The 20748-nt window shown below is 47.3% G+C and overlaps 1 protein-coding gene across 2 annotated transcripts in view; it reads left to right on the top strand.

Annotated features, from left to right (window-relative positions):
* The window catches only part of JARID2 (jumonji and AT-rich interaction domain containing 2), a 271818-nt gene that overhangs the window by 109489 nt on the left and 141581 nt on the right, over positions 1-20748 (top strand). For both annotated transcript variants that reach the window (XM_030314809.1, XM_032593108.1), the window contains exon 2: positions 15394-15529. In XM_030314809.1, the coding sequence (XP_030170669.1) occupies positions 15414-15529 (116 nt within the window). In that variant the 5' untranslated portion in view covers positions 15394-15413. The remainder of the gene's footprint in view (positions 1-15393; positions 15530-20748) is intronic.

Raw genomic sequence — 20748 nt, 5'->3', positions numbered from 1 at the left:
CCCAGGCACAAGAAGAGGGATAGAAGCTTCAGCTGTGCCCTTCAGGTAACCTGGGAATTAGGGTCGTTTGGCAGTTGCTTGAGATTTAGGTAAATGAGAAGTAAAACTGAACATGTGCAGGCCTTTTTTCTCCTAGTAAGTTGACCTTCATTTAGCCTAGTTCCCTATGATGGGATATTGGGTCAGAGATGATCTATATTTCGAATCTCTCCCTCCTGATAGAATTAAATCAGAGACCAGTCATAACCTAGTTTCCTGATCTTTTACTGAGATGTTATTTTTGTATTTATTACTGGCAAATCAGAACCCATCTCTGACTCAGACACGCAGTTTCCTGCATTCAGTGGGAACTCTGGACGCTTTTGAGTAGTTCATAGCTGTTTGATTCAGTTCCTTCAAGCTCATGGGTTTTATGTTTCAGAGAACAAAAGTCTTAGTATCTGCTAAAACTTCTTGTCTCTGTTTCAGAGAAGACTGACTCTTGATCTAAGAATTTCTGTAAAAACAATGAGAAGTGTATTAAGACGTTCTGGGTAACTATTTAAATAGTTAATCTGGTTTCCTTAGTTACTTGAGTTTCTTTTTGTTTTCTTAGCTTCATTTGCTCATCAGTTACTTAAGCTTCTAATGTGTACAAGGGTTGGTGTTGGGGAGTTGTAAGAATATAGATCCCGTTAACGCCCTGAGAGTGATTTGTACCAAGGGTGGGAGTCTCGATGATAGACGGATGGTCCGAGGGCTGAGTCTAGAGATGTGATTCTGAGTCTTTCAAAATCTCTCAGGGCGCACAGGACACCCTGGGCCAGTGAAGGCAGAATAGGGGTGAAGTCTGTACTTCGGAGAGCTCCCCAGGGGGTTTCCAGGGCAGCCAAGCTTGACAGCTAGCATTCTAGTTGGATGAGCTTCCGTGGCTGCTCAAACCTGAATGCCAAAAGCCCTTAGCAATGGAGAGGAGAAAGATGTACTCAGCCAAGATGAGAATATGGGTTTTTGGTAAACCCAGAGAACAGTATTTCTAAGGTGAGAATCTTTGCTTGCTTCAGGGGCTTGAGGTTTCCTGAAGGAAGAATGTACAGAGAAAGCCCAGCTTAGGTGTGGCCTTGGGGTGTGACCCCCTAGGGGTGGGTAAAACAAAAACCTTCTGACACTCAGCAGGTTTTTTCCTGTATTCTTCCTCCAGGGTCTTAGGGTGTACGCCTTTGGGTTTTGTAGCGTTCTGCCCTGTTCTGTCTGTGGGTTGCTGGCTTCTAGAACAGGCTGTTGTGGATCCTTCCTGGAGTCGCTGGAGAGAGAACAGGTCGTCCCTCGTCTTCTCTCCACACAAATCTGTTTTGTGACCTCTTGAAAACTTGGCCACCCAGTCCCCGAGTTGCTGGACGGGTCCTCTTGTGACCGTGTTTTGACTCCCTCTGAGCCAGGCCTCAGGCCCGTGTCTCCTTGGTTGCCTGACTCTGCTTAGGGGTGGATGTTTTTCTTATTTGCATGTGAAGCCTAAATAGAAGAAAGTATGTTTTTAAAGGGTGTGTGTGTCCACGAGAGAGACACACACAGACGGAAATTGATTTTTTATTTAGGACTTGACGTGGCCGAATAGAAGTTTCTTACCAGCAGCAACTGGTGAGCTCAAGCCTCTTCACAGTACCTCTGTTGACCGCTGCCACCTCGCTAAACTGCCATCGCTTGTGAATTAGGGCCGTGGTGGCAAGTGGATTTTCCTAGAAGGACTCTTGAGTGTGTAAAACTCTCATTTTCTTCCTTCCATCCATCCGCGCTCCTCTGCCTCCATTCACTCTGTTTGATTTTTATTAAGTCTGTTTATGTGCATTGAGAGCGAGCGGGTAGGGGAGGGGCAGAGAGCGAGGAGTGGGGAGAGCATCCCACGCAGGCTGCACGCTTGAAACCCCTGTAAGTAAGGAAACCAGATTAACTATTTAAATAGTTATTCAGCATGTCTTAATACACTTCTTATTGCTTTTATAGAAATTCTCTAAGGTCAAGAATTCAGTCTTTGAAATAGAGACAAAAAATTTTGGCAGATACTAAAGCTTTTGTGCCCTGAAACATAAAACCTATTAGCTGGAAGGACCTGGTCCCCAAATTGTGCTGTCAGCGCAGAGCCCAATGCGGGGCTCAAACCCAGGAACCGTGAGATCCTAGACTGAGCCACCCAGGCGCCCTTTTCATTCTTTGTCTTTTTTTTTTTTTTAATTTTTTAAAAATGTTTATTTATTTTTGAGACAGAGACAGAGTGTGAACGGGGGAGGGGTAGAGAGAGAGGGAGACACAGAATCTGAAGCAGGCTCCAGGCTCCGAGCTGTCAGCACAGAGCCCGACGCGGGGCTCGAACCCACGAACCACAAGATCACGACCTGAGCTGAAGTCGGACGCTTAACCGACTGAGCCATCCAGGCGCCCCTCTTTGTCTTAAAGCATCATCTTCCCTGGGGCACCTTAGTCAGTTAAGTGTCCGACTTTGGCTCAGGTCATGATCTCATGGTTTGTAGGATTGAGCCTCATTTTGAGCTCTGTGCTGACAGCCTGGAGCCTGCTTTGGATTCTTTCTGTCTCTCCCCCCCCCCCCCCAACTTGTGCTCTGTCTCTCTCTCTCTCAAAAATAAATGTTAATTAAAATTTTAAAGCATCGGGGCGCCTGGGTGGCGCAGTCGGTTAAGCGTCCGACTTCAGCCGGGTCACGATCTCGCGGTCCATGAGTTCGAGCCCCGCGTCAGGCCCTGGGCTGATGGCTCAGAGCCTGGAGCCTGTTTCCGATTCTGTGTCTCCCTCTCTCTCTGCCCCTCCCCCGTTCATGCTCTGTCTCTCTCTGTCCCAAAAATAAATAAACGTTGAAAAAAAAAATTTAAAATTTTAAAGCATCATTTTTCCTAAAGGCTCCAAAAACCTTAGCCATAAAACCACTCCAGGTCAGCCAGCCCTTTGTTTGACTTTGTCTCTAACTTTTACGTGGATATGTAACCTGTTTTTTTCTGCCCTTCAGTAACTTAGGGTACCAGAAGCTTGATCCTAAATTTCATTTGTAAACTACTAGTTATACTCAGATCTCCAGTTCTGACCTCTGCTCTAGAAGAGAATGTTTTCATGTTAAGGAAATGAAGTTCCAGGTAACGACTGGGATGACTAAAAACTAAACTCTGGTTCCTCCCTTCTCTCTGCTCCAGAGCTCTCCTTCCAGAAGTGCCTTCCTTTCTGCCAGAGGGGACTGCAGAATGTGACCAGCCGTGGCGGCCACACCAAATATACCATCCTGGTGTTCCTCCCCCCCCCCCCCCTCGTGTGTGGGCAAATGGCAAGGCCTTCCCTGCTTCCCTCCCCAACCACCCCACCCTGCCAGTTAATCCTCAACAGCACAGTCTGTGGGAACTTTTAAAAAATGTACTTGACATGGTTCCTTCTTGGCTCAAAATTTTCCAGTGGTTTCCCATTTAGAGCGACATTGTCCTCTGCCTGTGTCTGCTTTATTCTTTCACACATCCTGCCTGAAGCGCGAACGGTAAGTCTCTACTCACATCCACTTTGCTTATGACATGAGTTTTCTCTTATCATTGTGAAATGTCAACATCGAAAGAATCCTGACTTTGCTTCCAGATAGCCAGATTTGCTTTCGCTAACAGCTTTGCTTTAAAATAAGGTTGGACATACGCAGTGTCACCTTTGAGGCGGTCAGCCCGCATGATTTTGAGGGAGCTTTGTCAGCCTGTAGGTAAGCACGAGTCTCTTCCTTGAACCTGTGTGCTGGTACGTTGGGTTTTATGGAGAGAGTTAACTGCAGGGACTTTTGTTCTGTGTGAAAGGAGAAATCTTAGAACTGGTTTGGGGGCCTCCTGGGTGCCTCAGTTGGTTCAGCATCCGGCTTTGGCTTTGGTCATGTTCTCACCGTTTGTGGGTTCAAGCCCCGTGTCGGGCTCTGTGCTGACAGCTCGGAGCCTGGAACCTGCTTTGGATTCTGTGTCTCCCTGTCTCTCTACCCCTGACCCCCACTCACACTCTGTTTCTCTTTCTTTCAAAAATAAGTAAACCTGTAATTTAAACAACAACAACAACAACAAAAAAAACAAAACAAAAAACAATAAAACTGGCTTGGATGCAGGAACCAGTGAAAGGTTCTGGTTTTGTTTAGGAAACCGGTGTGAAATAGTGATAGAGTTCAATCTCGTCATCGGATTAGGAATAGATTAATTTGTAGGAAATCTATCACATTGAAAACAATTGTTATCTTGTACAAAGGGCCCTGGTAACCTAGAATCGGGCATTCTGTGCAATATAAAACCAAGAGTGGTGGGTGACAGCCATAGGTGGTGAATTGGGTCAATTGGACTGTGGAGCCTAATTGACTGTGTTTCTTGGTACCAAAGTATTGATACGAAAAAGAGAATGGAGAATGAGCTCTCTACTGGCGAGTTTAGAAAGTCTGTTCTTTATTTTCTGTGGAATTACTGAAGTCCTGATGAGCTCCTTTAGTCAGAAGACCAGTCCTCTGGTTTCCTGGTATTGGCTTTGAGGTGGGGCTGCAAGGTGAGCATTGCCACCTCTTGTTGAGTTGTGAGGGAATTAGAGCCTAGAAGGGATGTTGCCTTGGTTGTAAAAGAAATTTTGTAGGCTCCCCAAAGAGATTTGGAAATGTCTCCCATAGTAGCCATTGGGGAGCCATGGAAAGCTTTATGTAGGGGAAGGAGTGACCTGTATTGGTTTTTTGTTTTTTGGGTTTTTTTTTTTTGTTTGTTTGTTTTAGAGAGTAACTCCTGTAGCTGTGTTTTTAGAGACCTTGTGTGTGTGGGGGGGGGGGGATGGTTGCACTAGGGATTGGTTGGTGGCCCTCATTTTGGAAGGTCTCCTCTGTAGGAGGGGAGATGAGGGCGTTGTTTTAATCTGTATCTGGAAGGACGCGCAGCAGTATACCTGGATTTAGAGACTGAATGTGAATAATGAGAAAGAAAAGAAGCAGGAGTCCCACTTAAGATTCCAAACCCTGGGCAGCCAGGAGGGCGGTGGCAGGGATGATGGAGGTAGAATCCCACAGGGAGGTTGGAGCAAGGAGAGGAGGGAGGAGAGTGTTAAGAGAATGAAATAGACATCATGGGTGTTAAGATTGTTACAGATTGGGAGGGGCAGGAGAATCCTAGTGGAAGGTCCCCGAGAGGAAACAGGAAAGCCAGGGGAGAATCAGGTGGCTAATAGAAAGTTTGCATTAGGTTTGGCAATTCTAGTGCATTTCGTGGCGGCGGAACAGTTTTCGTAGGCCAGGTGGATGTGCCTTCTGTCACCAGGCCAGTCAGTGTGCACCTGTGATTCTCAAAGTGCATGGTCTGCGGGCTGGCAGCATCAGCATTACCTGGGAGAGAGTGGACGTGGGGCCCACAATCTGGGGGCCTTTCAAGCCTTGTGATGGCTTCTCACGGATGCTCAAGTTGGCAGTCATTCTCCTGGGTCGTTGGTTTTGCACACGAGGAAACCGAGTTCTAGAATTGGAACCCAGGCCTCTCTTCCCTCCAGGCTACTATTTTCTTTACGCTTTCCATCTGTTTATAAGTGCTCACTCATAGTATGTGTGTGTTTAGCGTTTATTTTTGGGGGCGGGCATGAGCCCGGGGAGGGGCAAAGAGGGGTTTGGGGGACAGAGGATCCGAAGTGGGCTCTGTGCTGACAGCCACGAGCCTGATGCATGCGGGGCTCGAACTCAAGAACTGGGAGATCGTGACCCGAGCCAAAGGTGGATGCTCAACCTACTGAGCCACCCAGGCGCCCCGAACTGGTTTTGAGTACATAGTCTGTATTAGACCCCAGGCTGTTGTGTCAGGAACACAGAGATGATAGGGCACCCGGCAGGTACTCTGCGGTCACACCGACCCATCAGGATGGGATCTTTTTTTCACAACCTCTGTGCCTAAGGTGTGTCACTTAGGAATGTTTGTGTGAATACTTTGTAGGCCACTTGGAGAGGAGAATATGTGCAAGAAACACGTATCTTGTGGCCTGCCACATTCATTGTTAGCGCAAAGTGCTAATGGAGGGGGAAACCGACATTGGCCTTGTTTCTGGAGACCCGTGCCTGTTATGACCTGGCACAGAGCAATTCTGGGGTGGTCGTTCGGTCTGGAGAGGGCTGGATGGTAATGAGAAAAGGGGACAAGTACGTATTGGAACAAATGTGGCACAGTGTCCATTTATATGTTCAATCCAAGGACAGGGTTTATTTGAACTGTTTGAAAATAACTTGGTAATTTGAAATAGCTTTCATAAATTTGAAAAGTTTGCGTAAAATGACCAAATTCAACCTACTGGCTTGTCATGTAGCCTGGCCAGTCAGTCCGTCCCCTGGGCACGTATATACGCTTACACTTATTTTCTGGATGGGGGCGCTGCTGAGCCAGAAAAGCCAGCAAACGCCAGCTATTGGTCAAACTCCTAAAATGACCCCAACACTGGGGAAGAAACAGAAGGGTAAAAATTGCCTCCCCTGCCCCCCGTGGCGGCTCAAGGCCCATAACCCTTGACTGGTCCTGGCAGGAGGTGGGGGGCAGGAATCCACCTCAGTGGTTTGGGTCACTCTGTTGGTGCTTGGAAACTGGCTGGTGGAAGATGGGGCTTTTTTTTGTCTAGTCTTAATTCTGGAGGAATTGTTCTGTAGGAGATTCCTTAGAAAATGACTTGAAGGCATACTAACGTGTTGTCTTCAAGGCTTACTTGTAGACTCAAAAGTCCCCACCCCCCGGATTTCCTATATATTCCCTGCAAAACTGCAAGGCCACTGTAGCAAGGAGGACTGAGACCGGTTTTTCAGAGAACTATATATAGGGGTGGCTATTTGCAGTTCACATCGTTCTCCCCTACTGGAGACTCGGATTCTTGTGCAAAGTATTGAATATTCCAGAATTTTCCTGCTAAGCTGAGCATAAAGGTACCTATTTTGAGGAGTCTCAGGGACCGTGTGGAAATGCAGGAGGAAGTAGCACACAGTCCTTGAAACCCCATCCAATTAAGTGCAAATGTGTGCTCTAGAATTTCCCGTGATGATGGAAACCTTCTGTAGCTGTGTTGTCCGTTTTAGGGGAGACATGTGGCTGTTGAGCCCTTGAAATGTGTCTAGTGCAACTTGGAGCATCGTTTTTAATTAATTGTAAATAGCCACATGGCCATTTGGTTAGTGCAGGTTTAGAATATGCCATTTGGGGAAAATTTTGTTGGGGGGGGGGATGTATTCTTCAGATAGGAAGGCTTTAATGATGGAAAAAATCCAAATCCGTTAGGAGTCCTTTGGGAACCTGCTTGTTAAGAACGTATTCCCAAATGACGTACTTGTGGAGTCCCCGTCCCCACTGCTGATGCCGAGTCGTTCCCTCATTCTGATGGGTCTTTCCAAAGACCCCGGTCAAGTATTTCCTTGCAACTTGATTTTCTTTTCTTTCCCCACTCCCTACACCGAAGATGGTCAACCCAGATTCCTGCTGGATTCTTGGAGATAACGCTGCTGTAGATCTTGGGCCTTTTTGATGTTGTCGAGACCCCAGACTGTCAGAGGAAGGGCTGCAGGAAGGTGGAACCCTGTGTTGCTGGCCCTCTGTGCTGTTCCCTGGCTGTGCCGTTTAACCATGAACGTGGGGATGTTGCAGCCCATGCTGTTGCTGCCTTGACAACAGCAATGTCTGACATGCTCAGACGCAAAAGAGCTGACTTGGCAGCTGCCCAGCAGATTTTTATAAAGGCTCAGTTGGTGGCCGGAGAATCAGGCTGTCAGAGTTGTGTTATGCAATAAATCGTTTTGAGCAGAAGTTCTTAATCCAATTTCAGCTGTGGCTTCTTTTTTTTTTATATAAATAGGCGGTAATCAAAGATAAGTACACATTATTTAATGGGAGTTTGGAAGAAGTAAAACTCTTCCTTGCATAAGCATTTTTAGGCTGTTTGCTTTATCCCAGGAAGCGTGTCTCTCGGAGAAAATTTGCTGCTGGAAGTGCTTTTCATTTAAAGTCACGGCGGAGCAACATCTTTCACGAGTTCAGGAAGTCCGTGGTTTCCTGGCCACTTGTCTTTCTAGATGTGAATATTCCCCTGATCTTTCTTTGCTGTTTTGAATATTGATAGTTGATCCAGTTCATGGAATTGACAGAAAATGGATCGGCATCGAATGGATTTGCGAGAGTCTGTAACGGAGAAAACGCCTTTTGTTAAAAGGGAAGAAATGTTAGTTTTAGCCTAAGTTCTACCGCTCACATTTTTCTTCAGTATTTTCTCTTACTTATTTTTGGCTTCATAAATCCTTGTTTATGTTGGATCCGCGCCAAGAAGTCAACAACACTCCCCCCCCCCCCACCTTTTTTTGGAGGGGGGATGCTTTCATTGTTCTCTTCCCAAACTGTTGATAGAAGAGGCTGGCATTTCAGACAACAACAAATTGTGTTAAGTAGGGCGACTTACCAGCAGGTATATGCAGAGCTGCTTCTGAGAAGAAAAGGCATTCGTGGATAGGTTTCCAGTCCTTCTCCATGGAAAAAGGAAAGACGATGCCATCAGTTCTTCCTCCTCCCCTCCCTCACCAACCCGGTCTTTCAGATTTTGCCTCCTTATTGTTTGGCTCTGTGTATTTGTCAGATTCCTCCCTCTTCCTCCTCCCTCCCCCCCCCCCCCCATGAAGTGTTTAGTTCTTGTTAATACAACTTAGGGGGGAGGGGGGAGTATTGGAATTGGGCATTGTGCACTGCAGTTTCATTTTTTATTTTATTAATTTATTTTTCATGTTTATTTTTGAGGGAGAGTTTGAACAGGGTGGGGCAGAGGTGGGGGGGGGGGGATCCAGATCCGAAGCGGGCTCTGTGCCAACAGCAGAAAGCCTGATCTGGTGCTTGAACTCCCGAACCCAGAGATCATGAGCTGAGCCGAAGTCAGAGTCAGACAGATGCTTAACCGACTGGGCCACCCAGTTGCGCCTCTCTCTCTCTCTCTCTCTCTCTCTCTCTCTCTCTCTCTCTCTCTCTTTTTAATGTTTACTTATTTTGAGAGGGAGGAAGGGGGGGAAGGGGGGAAGAGACAGTGTGAGCAGCGAAGGGGCAGAGAGGGAGAGAGAGAATCGCCAGCAGGGTCCACGTTCTCTACACAGAGCCCGGTGTAGGGCTCAACTTGGGAACCTTGAGATCCTGACCCGGGCCAGAATGAAGAGCCCAGGAGCCTCACGGACTCAACTGACTGAGCCACCCAGGGTGTTCCATCACTTCATTTTCATTTAAAAAGGGCTGGAAAGTCACAAATCCCTCCATTCCCAAGCCTGGACCAGGTGGATAGAGATAGGATATGTACACGGGGAGGTGGTGTTGGTTAAGTCTTCCAGTAGCTCCTGTCATCCAAACACGAATCCTGTCTTTGCACTTGTATAAGCTTATATACCACGGAGGTTTCGTGTTCGAAGGTCTTCCTACCTGTGAATGTGAACATTCTTCCCTCCCAATCCGTCCCCCCTCCCCCACGCTACTTACCATGAGGAACAGTTGACTTCCTGTGCCCCCTCCCTGTAGAAGCAGGAGTTATTTCTGTGGAATGTAACGCCATCTTTAATGGTGCCTGTCCTTAGGGATTTCTCCCTCCCCCCCCCCCCCCCCCCCCCCCAGCAGGCTGACCTTTAAAACCTTGGTGGGAGGTTCTGGATGTCCGTTTGAAACACAGGTGTGTATCACCCTGCATTCCTAGTTGGCGTTATTTTTATTTGGTGATGTGGTTCAAAGTGATCTCTGCTGTTAGACCTCATTGCCTCATTGCTTCCTACCTCCTGGAAGGGACCTAGTATAATTGGTTGGTTGACCTGTGCCCCCGTTTCCACCAGTTGTTCCTGTATCATTATTTACGATGTCCTTGGTTGGGATGATAAATTACTTGGTCACTCTATCTGTGATGCTTAAATCTCTTCTTACTCAGTTTGCTCACAAGTGATAGGAAATGAAGTACCTCCCATTGGATGGGTCCTATTTCGTTTTTAAAATAATTGTAATGGCTAGAAAAGGTTTTTAAAAACCCGAAATGTTTCCCTCTAGCCCATGCATTTCCATCTTCGTCTTCCCTTCTCCTAAGTCAAGATGACCAGGATTTAAAGCCGTAACTACCAGTCAGACCTGGACAGATTGCATAAGGATGCCTTGAGAGATGACCTTAGAACTGAGGTAGTTGTAGAGACCAGTAAGTAATAATCCCTCCCCTTCCTGTTCTTTTACCGGCCTCCAGCTAGAGCTGCTCATAGATTGTTTTTTCATATAACAGTTACATTCACCTCTTGAAATGAGTAATCTTAATGTTACTACCGATTAGGAGTCATTGGGAGTTACATGTTTGACGTTTTCTCCCTGAGATTGAATTACTGAGTTTTGAAACTTTGCTTTGGGCACCTGCCCTGTGGCGTGGACCAGTTGACCTCACATGGCAGCTCTCGTTTCTCTCCAGCTGTGTGACCTTTTGGGCAAGACATTGAAACTCACCTCTTTTTTTTTTTTTAAGATATTTGTGATGTCTTCCTTTCCCACCCATTTTAAACTAAAAGGAGGTGGTAGCAGGCTTTGCAAATCTTCAACCTGGATGTGAGCTTTGGGATATTGTCAGGTGATGCTGTCCCCCACAAGTGTGGGGTCTTCATGCACTAGGCTGGTGCTCCCATGTTCTCACGTGTCTTATTACGACACTTGGAGCCGTTACGGGTTATGCTGTGGTTTTTTTTTTTTTTTTTCCTTCAATAAAAGATGATGACCATAAGCATTTCAAGTTTAATTCCTGACCAGCTGCCATTTTTGATGAGAGATTCTCCAGTTATTTCAAAGAATGGCAGAGATTTTTCAAGTGATAAGAAATCCCTGTTACTTCTGCATTTTTTTTCACTTTTACTTCATAAAGCCTTAATGCTCAATTTTCCATTTGCTGAAGAAAGTGACTTTTAGTAGTCAGAATAGTAAAGTGAATCTAGATCCTTGTGATTTGTTGTTGTTGTTCTTTTTCTTCTTCAAATTGGGCCAGGAGACCCAGATATTCTTATTTATAGCAGTATTTGCAGAGCATTTTGTTTTGTGGTTGGGGAACTACAGGTTAAGGAATTAGGGGATGGGACCGAGGGAAGGTGGTATGTTTGGTTGTTTGGGGGCTTGAATGGTGCTTCCCCAATAATGGGGTGAAATGTAAAAACTCAGGTCTTAATGACACCCCAATGGCAAGAGGTTAAAAAAAATCTTTAAGGAAATTCATAAAAAGAACTTGACACACTCGGGAGGTGCCTGGGTAGCTCAGTTGGTTAAGCATCGGACTCTTGGTTTCAGCTGTGGTCTGATCTCACGGTTCGTGAGTTCCGGCCCCACATTGGGCTTCATGACGACGGCGTGGAGCCTGCTTGGGATTCTCTCTATCCCTCTCTTTCTCTGCTCCTCTCCTGCTCGTGTGTGCGCTCGCTCTCTTGCTCTCTCTCTCAAATAAAAACTTAAAAAAACTGATACACTCTGGGTGACCGAATTTGTATCAGAATAAAGCCACTGGACTCCTGACAGTGGCTACAGCCTCTCTCTGTCGTCTTTTATTAAGCTGACCAGTAAACCAGAAGGGACTAGATACTTGGTTTTAGGGGAGCATCCCAAAGGAATCCAGGAAAGGATCTCTCTCTGTTCAGTGCCACACTGTCCAATCTTCCGTGATTCCATCTGCCCAGAGAGCCACGTGGCCTGAAGGTGTCTAGGGAAGGTCGGAGGGGATTATTTGGAATTGTCAACTCGGAGGCATGAGTGGAATATCAGTTGATTTGAAAATTGTGATTTGGGAATGTATAATTGAATATAGCGGGTGGGAGGGGGAACAGAATGGGAGAGTCCTGAGTGATAGAGAGGAAGTGGGGGGAGCCTGTGCAGCTGGAGCTGGAGAGAATTAAGTGTTTTGTTGAAGGAATTAGTCAGTATTTAGCTCAAGGTGCGGGACTCTGACAGGGTCATTAGGTTTGGGCCCTATGAGGCCACGTGGATTTCCAGATGGGTGCCATTTTCTTGTAGGGAACTAGGTGGATTGAATAGGAGGGCTCTGGTATGTTGGCAGGCTTACTGCTGAGAGAGAGAGGGAGGGAGGGAGGGAGAGAAGGGTAGCCAGCCCTTTTGGATTAGCACTGTGGGGACTGTTTTATGGGGGTAGCTGTAATTTACATTAAGAAAACAATAGAGATTTTATGCCCTCCACTTAAAATGCCCTGGATGTTCGTAAGGTTAGGGACAGGCAGGCCATATGTGGGTAAACCTAGTGGGAAGCGAGCTTGCACTTGAGTCTTATGTTTCCAGAAAGGTTTATCGAGCTCTTACTCTAGCAGGCTTGTCCTAGGGGCTGGGATATATATACATAGTGAACAGGATTTCCTGACCCCATGCCGCCATTGTTTAAATGGCTGATGAAATTGCTTAAATGACTATTGAAGGGGGGGGAATAAAAAAGCCATAAACTCTTAGAGAAGTGTTCATGATCGTTCTGTCAGGGCTGTTTCGTAGAGCACTCCGTACTGGACTGTTCTGAGTGACCGTTAAGGACCCGAGGTACCTTCTTGTAGACTTTCTGTGACCTACAACTTGGGCATTCAGCCCTGTGTTGCCCCCTCATTGGGTGAAGGCTACACTTGGGCTTTCTGCGTCAGGCAGCTCCACGAAGGGGGAGTGCCAGCTTCTCCTGGCTTAGGATAGGGTGACTCCTCATGACCCCGCAGCTGTGAAAAGCAGCCTGAGTTTTAATTTCTGAATTATGACCTCCTCATTGAGCTTTTGGAAACAGAACAGAATCCCTTATTACCTTATTGTGTCTCGCTTCAACACCGAGGGAGGTGACCAGGCTTGACCAGCACGGTACATTATATAAAAGAACTCTTGTGTTTCCAAAAAAAAAGTTTGCCTTTTTTTTTTTTTTAAATGTCTAGAATTTGAAACCCCATAATCTGGGTCATGGATTTGCTTCTCCTGTAGTTAAAGTACTTTATAGGTTTCATGAAGCGTCTTTTGTCAGTAAGTGAACCTTAAATGCATCTTCCTTTGCGGGCGGTTTCATCTCCCATGGTTTATGTTTTAATTAGACACTAGTTGTAGGGGTATAATTCTCTTGTGTGGAGGCCCGAAGTCAGAACGAAGCCACCAGTCTGAACACGATGCAGTAAATCATTGCAGGCATTTTTGCATTGGAAGCTATTTGGGGGTTTTATCACTTACAAACTGTGGGTGTGAGGAAATAATAGTCTGTAATCACATCGGCGTTACATGAGAATAGGACTCCGAGCATGAAGAAGAGAATTCTGCCAGGCCGCCTTACCTGGCTGCTGAGAAACGATGAGATTGCAGCCGCACGGTGTTGAACTTGAGGAGGAGTTAAAGTTTATCATCCCAGTTGCAACGGATCAGCTAGAGGAGCTAGCGGAGCCGGTGGAACAGCGAATTCTTTTTCTTTTGTGCCTTTTGTGCGTCGTATGGGTCAGTCCTCTGCCTCTTTTTTACTCAGATTGGTTATTTGGGCTTTGCAAACGGGGTCTGGTCAGGTGCTTCATTTTTCTGTTTGTTAACCGTGTAAATTGGAAGGTAGAGAGCGACTTGTTCGCAGTAGCAGTGGAGAAATTCCATGGGCTTCTGAGGCAATTCACTGGCTTCTTTCAGCCCTTGGGTTCGAACCTCGACCCCCCCACCACCCTGGTCTGGTTTAGTAGAGCTCTCCTGCCTCTCAGGGAACACGGCCAGGAAGACAGGATGTGCCTCCTTCCTCTGGAGCTACCGGAAATCTCAGTTGGCAGATGGGCAGGCGTGAAAGGTGTCGTGGGGCAGGTGGAAATCCCAGCTCTTCTTTCCCAGGGCTCTCTTTCCCCTTAGTACGGAAGACGGAGGATGGCTCTCTTTCTGGGAAAATCCGGGAAGCTTAACCAGAGTGCAGCTTCAAGTTATTTAGGGCTTAGAGTCTCTGTGTGGTTGGATTTCTAAGATGTAGTTTGTGTTGACGCAGAATTTAGGAGTTTAAGAGCTGGAAAAGACCTCCGGTCATCTGGCTCCCTTACCTAGTCCCAGGGAGCTTTTACGGGAGGAGAAACCAGTTCTGTCGGACATGCAGGACAACAGTGCCGGCTTGACTCTTGAGGTCTTCCGTTAGAGCAAAAGGAACCCGAAGTATCCAAGACTCGCCTTCCTGCATTTACCCAGGGCATTGATATTTGCCTTGATCTCCTAAGGCCCGAAGGATCTGAGAAGCTCCGATCCTTCGTTCTCTAAGTTGAACTATTATCAAATGCTTAAGTCTTTGAAGCAAGTATGTGAATATAAGGACTTCTTCAATTAGCGGGCGGTAGGCAGGTATCCATAGGAGAGAATCTAGGACTGTCCTTAGCCGTGGGAATTGGCGCTTTGAGCCTTACAGACCTTCTTGCTGGTTCCCTGAGACCATTGCCTCCACTTCGTCCTGGTACCCACCATCTCCGTGTTTCCAGATGTAGCTTCTGGTCTCCCTGCTGGTTGGCGCCCTCCCCTCCTCCTCTTGGCGCTTCTGGATTGTCCTCTGTTTTTCTGTGGCCACTACTGGAATGGCTCGGATGGTCTCTGGCCTGGCTGCTGGTTGTTGGGATTTTCCCCACCCCCAACCCGCCCAACCTGGCCTTCTCTTGTTCTGTTCCTCTCCAGAACTTGCATTGCATCTGATACCACAGACCTAAGGGAGCCACGCTAATTAGACCTTCAAGACCTGTTATTAACCTGTGTGTATTTCTTCTTCTTCTTTTTGTTTTCTTTACGTCACCCCTTCCCAAACCTCCTGCCCCTGCCTCCCAGTTCTCTGCTCCGCCAGGATCCATTGCCCTTTTCTGCTGTGCTCTGTCTCTCTCATTCAGGGCTCATTTCCTTAAGAGGTCAGTACAGATCCAATTTCACTTCTTCTGACCGAATTGTAAATTCTTTGAAGGCAGCACCAACCCCCTAGCCCCCAGTGCCAACGGCAGCAGTTCCTAAAGGAGTGCGGCGCATATGTGCGAGGCAGCACACGTCCCAGAATTCCTCAGACACTCCAGTACAGTGGTTCATTACGCCTGTGCTTTCGGGGGTACGAACTCCTGTTTCAAAATGTTGCCAGGAATATAGAACTTGAGTATTATTGGTTAATGAGGGTATGTGGGCGTAAAGGTTTGTAAAGGAGGCGAGCTGGTGGTCGTCTTTCCACCCCCTTTTATGGTCCGTGGGTTAGCTTTTCTGGGGACTCTCCAGACATCAGGAAGGTCGTGCTGAATGAACCATTACCACAGGATGACGTGATCCCCTGGAAGTGCATCTCGCTCTGATACTTCGGAATTTTCTTTAACGTTTCTTTTGATTCTTCATATTTACTTGCTTCTTGCGTTAAGTGCTTTCCCTTCTCTCTTTCCCGTTTCTGCAGGATGACAGTGATGGGATTCCATGGTCAGAAGAAAGGGTGGTGCGGAAAGTCCTCTATCTGTCTCTGAAGGAGTTCAAGAATGCTCAGAAGAGGCAGCATGGGGAAGGCATTGCTGGGAGCCTGAAGACCGTGAATGGTGAGTCGACTGTCTTGTTGGAATTGGATGATGTCTTCGGGCACGGCCTTGTTTCTGAATTGGATGTGATCTGGGCGGCTTGTGCTTCTCGGGCTAGGCCCCTCTTGGCAGTTATTTTGGACATCCTACTGGGTTTATAGATTCATTTCTTTTATGCTCTTTTATATGCTGTGTAATATAATTTGCAGGGTGCCTTAATTAGTCTGGTCCCTGTAGATAAGACCAGGGCTGTGATCGGATTTCTACTAGGTCCTGGGTCGAACGTAGAGTCTGTCTTAACAGGTGTTTCTGTGGATCTCTGCCTTTCTACTTTGCTGCGATGTGGGGCGGTTCTCCCCTGATCGTCTTAGGGAACCAGTAAGAAGGTTTGTAAGGTTTAAAGTGCTGATTCCCACAACTGAGGGCAGTCCTAGATTGTCTCCTATGGATACCTCCCTACTGTCTGCTGGTTCTTCTCCCCTGATTGTATAGGAAGCAGCTTAGATATACCATTTGCCTCCTACCCTTCCTGCTCTCTGGCTCATAGCCTCCTAAGTACCTGCTTCCTTGTTGATCAGGCCGGGCAGGTTGTTATGTGGAGGCTGGTATATGTGGAGGCATAGAATGCCCGAGCCTGTGGAAGTGCACCTGTATGATTATCAGGTGGATCCTTGAAGCCTGGAGGGAAACTTGCTCTTCCCCGAGTTTATTCTGATGTCTCTTTGGAACAGGGTTAGCACGGTGGAATTGGAACCCTCCGATGATCATAACCGAGCTTCTGGTCACAGTCTATTTCGTTGCAGGGGATGTGGTCGTGGTGACATCCCACGCTCTGTCCAACTTTGTTCGTCCTTCAGAATTACAGAGAAATGTGAATGAATCGATTGTGTTCTGGTTTGTACCTGCTTGGAGCAAGCAGATAAGGAAGAGGGGATTGTTCTGTTTCAGAGTCTTTGCTCTGGTCATGGGGTAATAGAGGCATTTGGAGGGTATTTGGCAGCATGCCAGGGTGCAGGGTGACAGGTTCACTTAGGGCCTCCAGTTTCTTTCCATTCTGCTTAGTTGTACGGTGGGTTGTCTGGGAGCCCCTTCTTGGAACCAGTGCTTACAGGCGGGACCTGTTGCCACTCTGTTTGCACAGAGCCATGGCAGTGCTTTCGGAGACGATGCCCTCCCTGCCGCTGCCCCCCCCCCCCCCGTCTGTCCCTGTCTGCTTCTAGTACTGTGTGACTTGAAACCAGAAGCCCCTGAAGTCTGAGCCAACATGCGTGGGAAGGCCCTCCCCGCCCCCCCCCCCCCCGGCTTTTCTTTTTGAATCTAAAGGTAGAAGGTAAGTTGTAGAATGTGTTGTCACAGGTATAGAATCTGGAGCCACGTGTGATGTGATGTGATCATTCGTGTTCTCGGCTTCACAGTGAAGATGGTGATTTGCTTTACGTTTTTTATCTGGGGCAGGGTGGGGGGGGTGGGTGATGGGGGCGGAGAACGTCCCTGAGTCCTGGAGTTACAATAGAGCGCTAGCTGCTGGGGGTGTAGTTCTTACTGTTGTGATCAGGCGTGCTCTCGTTCTGCTATTTAGGAGGGGAGATGCCTTCGTGGTTTTGGAATCTGTTAACAGAAAACAACCCAATGGAGAAAAATCAGCTTTTCGGACAAGTTAGCCGGGTGTCCAGGATTAAATCAAGGTGGAATTTAGGTGACGAACTTTACCTTTTGTTCTTTTAAGAGGGAACCTGCCCTGCCAGCTAGCTAGCTGACCACACGAAGCTCTCGTTTTCTACCGTCCGTGTCAAGGGCTTGACGGTGCTGAGGAAGAGGTTCTGAGAAAAGTGGCAAAGACCGTGTTCTTGGGATCGTTGAAGACTTTATGAAACTAGTATAAGAATTCGTTCAACAACAAAAAGAGGCTTTTGTTGTAGTAGTTCGTATTTCCTGCTGATAAAGACGGACTTGTCGTTTTCTTGTTTAAGCACCAAGACCCCAAGGCCTGCCCCTTTCTCTCTCTCTCTCTCTCTCTCTGTCTCTCTTTCTCGGTGGTGAAATTGCTGTGAATAGGCCGGTTTTCACTTCTTGTTGGTGTCAGTGGAGCCAATGGTCCGAGTCCACGTTTTTGTCGTTCTGTACCTTGGATTTCCATAGCTGTTCTGAGTAAAAACGACTCTGTGTTTCAAGAATAATTTTCTTAAGGGCAGCCAACAGGTTGAATTGTGCTTTGTCTTTGGGGGCGTCCCAGAGAGCTTGGGAGACCAGCAGCTCCTTCTCTGTAGGTCCTCAAACCTCAGCCGTGCTCTCCTAGGGGGCATGGTGCAGAGAAAGCAGAAAACATGGAGAGCGTCCCAGACTTTTTTGGCAGCTGAGGTTGGTGGTAGGATGATTGCAAGCAGTGTTGCGTGTGTGCACGCATGTGTGTGCCTGTGAGCATGTCCCCTGTTTGAATGGTTGCTTCGTACTCCTCGTGCATACTCGGCATGGTAGAATGATGACCTCGTCTTAAGCTGCGCACCGCACGCTGTCTTGGGGTTCTGCCCTGGGGGCAGATGAAAATAGGTTAGTAGGGGAGTAGGTTTTCACAGCCCTGCAAGGTGCATGTTTGTTTTTTGGTGTTTTGTTTTGGTGAGTTATCTAACCTTTTGAGATTTCTCGTAAAAACTGAACTCCATCGGTCCAGTGTTAATTGTCAGAGAAATTTGTCTGGCGGTAGGGCTTTGAAGCTGCCCCGTACAGAGCCCTTGTTAGGACACGGGCAAGGAAAGTGACGAGACAAGGATCAGAGCAGGTTCCTGTGCCCAGATTGGCGGGAGGGCTAACTGCTGCCCCTGTGCCGCCGCCTCCCCCTTTTCATGCTTTGCAGCGGGGGACCTTGGGTACTGACCTACCTCCGAGACCCCTGCTCTTGTCATCTGTGAGGTGACCAGAATGTCCTTGTGGGGTTTTGTGAGTGCTCTGTGTGGTGGTGACTTCTCTAAGGTGACACGGCTGTCTGCAATGCGGTAGCAGAATTGGAATTACAACTCCATCCGCGGAGCTTTTGAATCCAGTACTTTGGAAGACAGAGGGATGAAAAGGACACCGTATCTTTTTAACGGCGGTATTGAGAACACATCTTAATTTTCACTGGATCACTTTTCAGAGATGTTTCTGGGTTATTGGTCTCACCGGAGTTACTGGGGAAAATTCCACGTTCAAGTAATATTTTGTGTTCACAAATAGAATAGGCTTGCCGTACTGTTATCTAATTGGAGAACGGGTTGACGTCACATCGCCAAACCCTTGGCGTGCTAGAACGCTGAACCAGCACCTCCTTCTTTGCCCCGCCCCCCCTTGTGAGGTGGGTGGGGTCTGGCGTCTGTTAACTGCACACAGACAGCGGCAGCTCCCAAGCGGCTGAGTTATGCTACCCTGTTTCTGTGGGTCTAGTGCAGTAGTAATAACCCAAGCAGGCACAAGATTGTAGGGAGACCTCACATTTTATGTCCTAAAATCCATGTTTGCCATCAACCTTTATTATGTCTGCAGTTCTAAAGTAACCAGGAATATTTCTTTTTCCTTTTTTTTTTTTAACCATTTATTTATCCATCCATCCATCCTAGCAGGAGTGAACATGAGTCTTGAACGGCCTCGCGGATTGTCTGTGTAGGAACTGAAGCCCTCCTTGTGGCGTGTTGGTTTTATAGCTGGGCGTAGGAGAGGCGGTACTCCGATTTTTGCTGATTGTGAGAACCTTCTATCTGCTTCCTGCTGTAGATAATGCCACTTCTTCTGGCTGTTATAAATGAACAAAAGCATGGGGAAGGGCTGGCGGAGGCTGAGGCCTCGGCCACTCTTTGAGGGCCCTTGGCCCGCTGGGGCTGAAATTAGGGACATTTAAATAATAACATGCTGCACAAATGAGTACAGATAATTACACAGTAAGAGAGGGGAGCTATTAGCTGTATTTGAGTTTCATTTGCTTCCTATAAATGTCATCTGAGATCCAGCAAAAGCCCTCTGGCCAGCCAAAGAACCTTGAGTAGATTTAAGGGAACCTGGATCCTTTTTCTTAGAACCTGACTGCGGTCGTGATGGGTAATCCGTACGTTGAGCCGTACTGTTCTAGCACTTGCTCTGTATTTCATGAATTTAGTCTTCAGAACAGACCGTTCTTGTAAATGAGGAAGTGATACACGAGGGTGGATTAGCCGTCCATCTACGCGAGTGGTCCTCGGCAGCCAGACTTTTAAAGCTTGGCTTTCTGTGTCTTGACTTCAAACCACCCCTTGGATAAACAGAAGTCACTTTGGAACCCTCTGTAAAGATAGGATTCCAGAAACTAAGAATTTGTAGGAGACCTTTTAAAAAACTTTTCCTAATAGCTGTTTCTTTCGAAGGAGAGCACGTAACATCTTTTACTGGGAAGGAGACCTCCAAGGTGGGGGGTGGGGGGCAGGAGAAGTATGAACATGGGCATATTTGTGGTCTTTATTAGAGTTTATAATGGGGGGGGAATCAAAAGATGGGCACAGGTACGTTCATTTTATTCACCTAGAGGTAGGGATTTGGATTTTTAATGCTGCTGTTGAACCACCAGGTTGACTCTCTCCATACTGTCCTGTCCTCACATGACAAGGGGCCTTTCTGGCAACAACTGCCGATTTGTAGGGAGGAGCTGAAGTTGGAAGTGCAGACACAGAACTCCTCACACACCTGTTTTTGTTTTGTTTTGTTTCCCCCTTAAGGAGAAGAAGTTTGGACTCCTTCAAAATCTTTGAGAGGAGAGAGCACACGCATGCGTGTGCACAGTCGGGGGGAGGGTGAGAGAGAGAGAGAGAGAGAATGAATCCACAGGTTCCAGGCTTGAGCTGTCAGCACAGAGCCCCACGCGGGGCTCAAACTCCCAAACCCCCAACCGTGAGATCATGACCCGAGCCGAAACCAAGAGTCAGATCCTTAACTGACTGAGGCACCCAGGCACTCCTGGACTTCATCAACATCTTAAAGATTCCGGATGTTTTGTTTGTGGAATGAAACTCGGGCCCAAGTCCTGCGAATTCATTGTTCACAGCATAAGATAAAAATGCCTTGTGACTCAAAATGAAAAATCCAAGCACATTGTCCCATGAATGGCAGTTTATTTACGCAGCTCTGTTGAAAACACTGTCATGTGTCACAGTCGAATGGTTGTCTTCATCAACAGAGGGCCGGCGAGGGGGGTGTGGGGGGACACTTCTCCTTTCTGCTTTGGCCCCCAAGCGTTCACATCT

This window comes from Lynx canadensis, chromosome B2 (assembly GCF_007474595.2).
Source record: "Lynx canadensis isolate LIC74 chromosome B2, mLynCan4.pri.v2, whole genome shotgun sequence".
In the NCBI taxonomy this organism is placed as follows: Eukaryota; Metazoa; Chordata; class Mammalia; order Carnivora; family Felidae; genus Lynx; species Lynx canadensis.
This window is presented reverse-complemented; position numbering and strand designations above follow the sequence as displayed.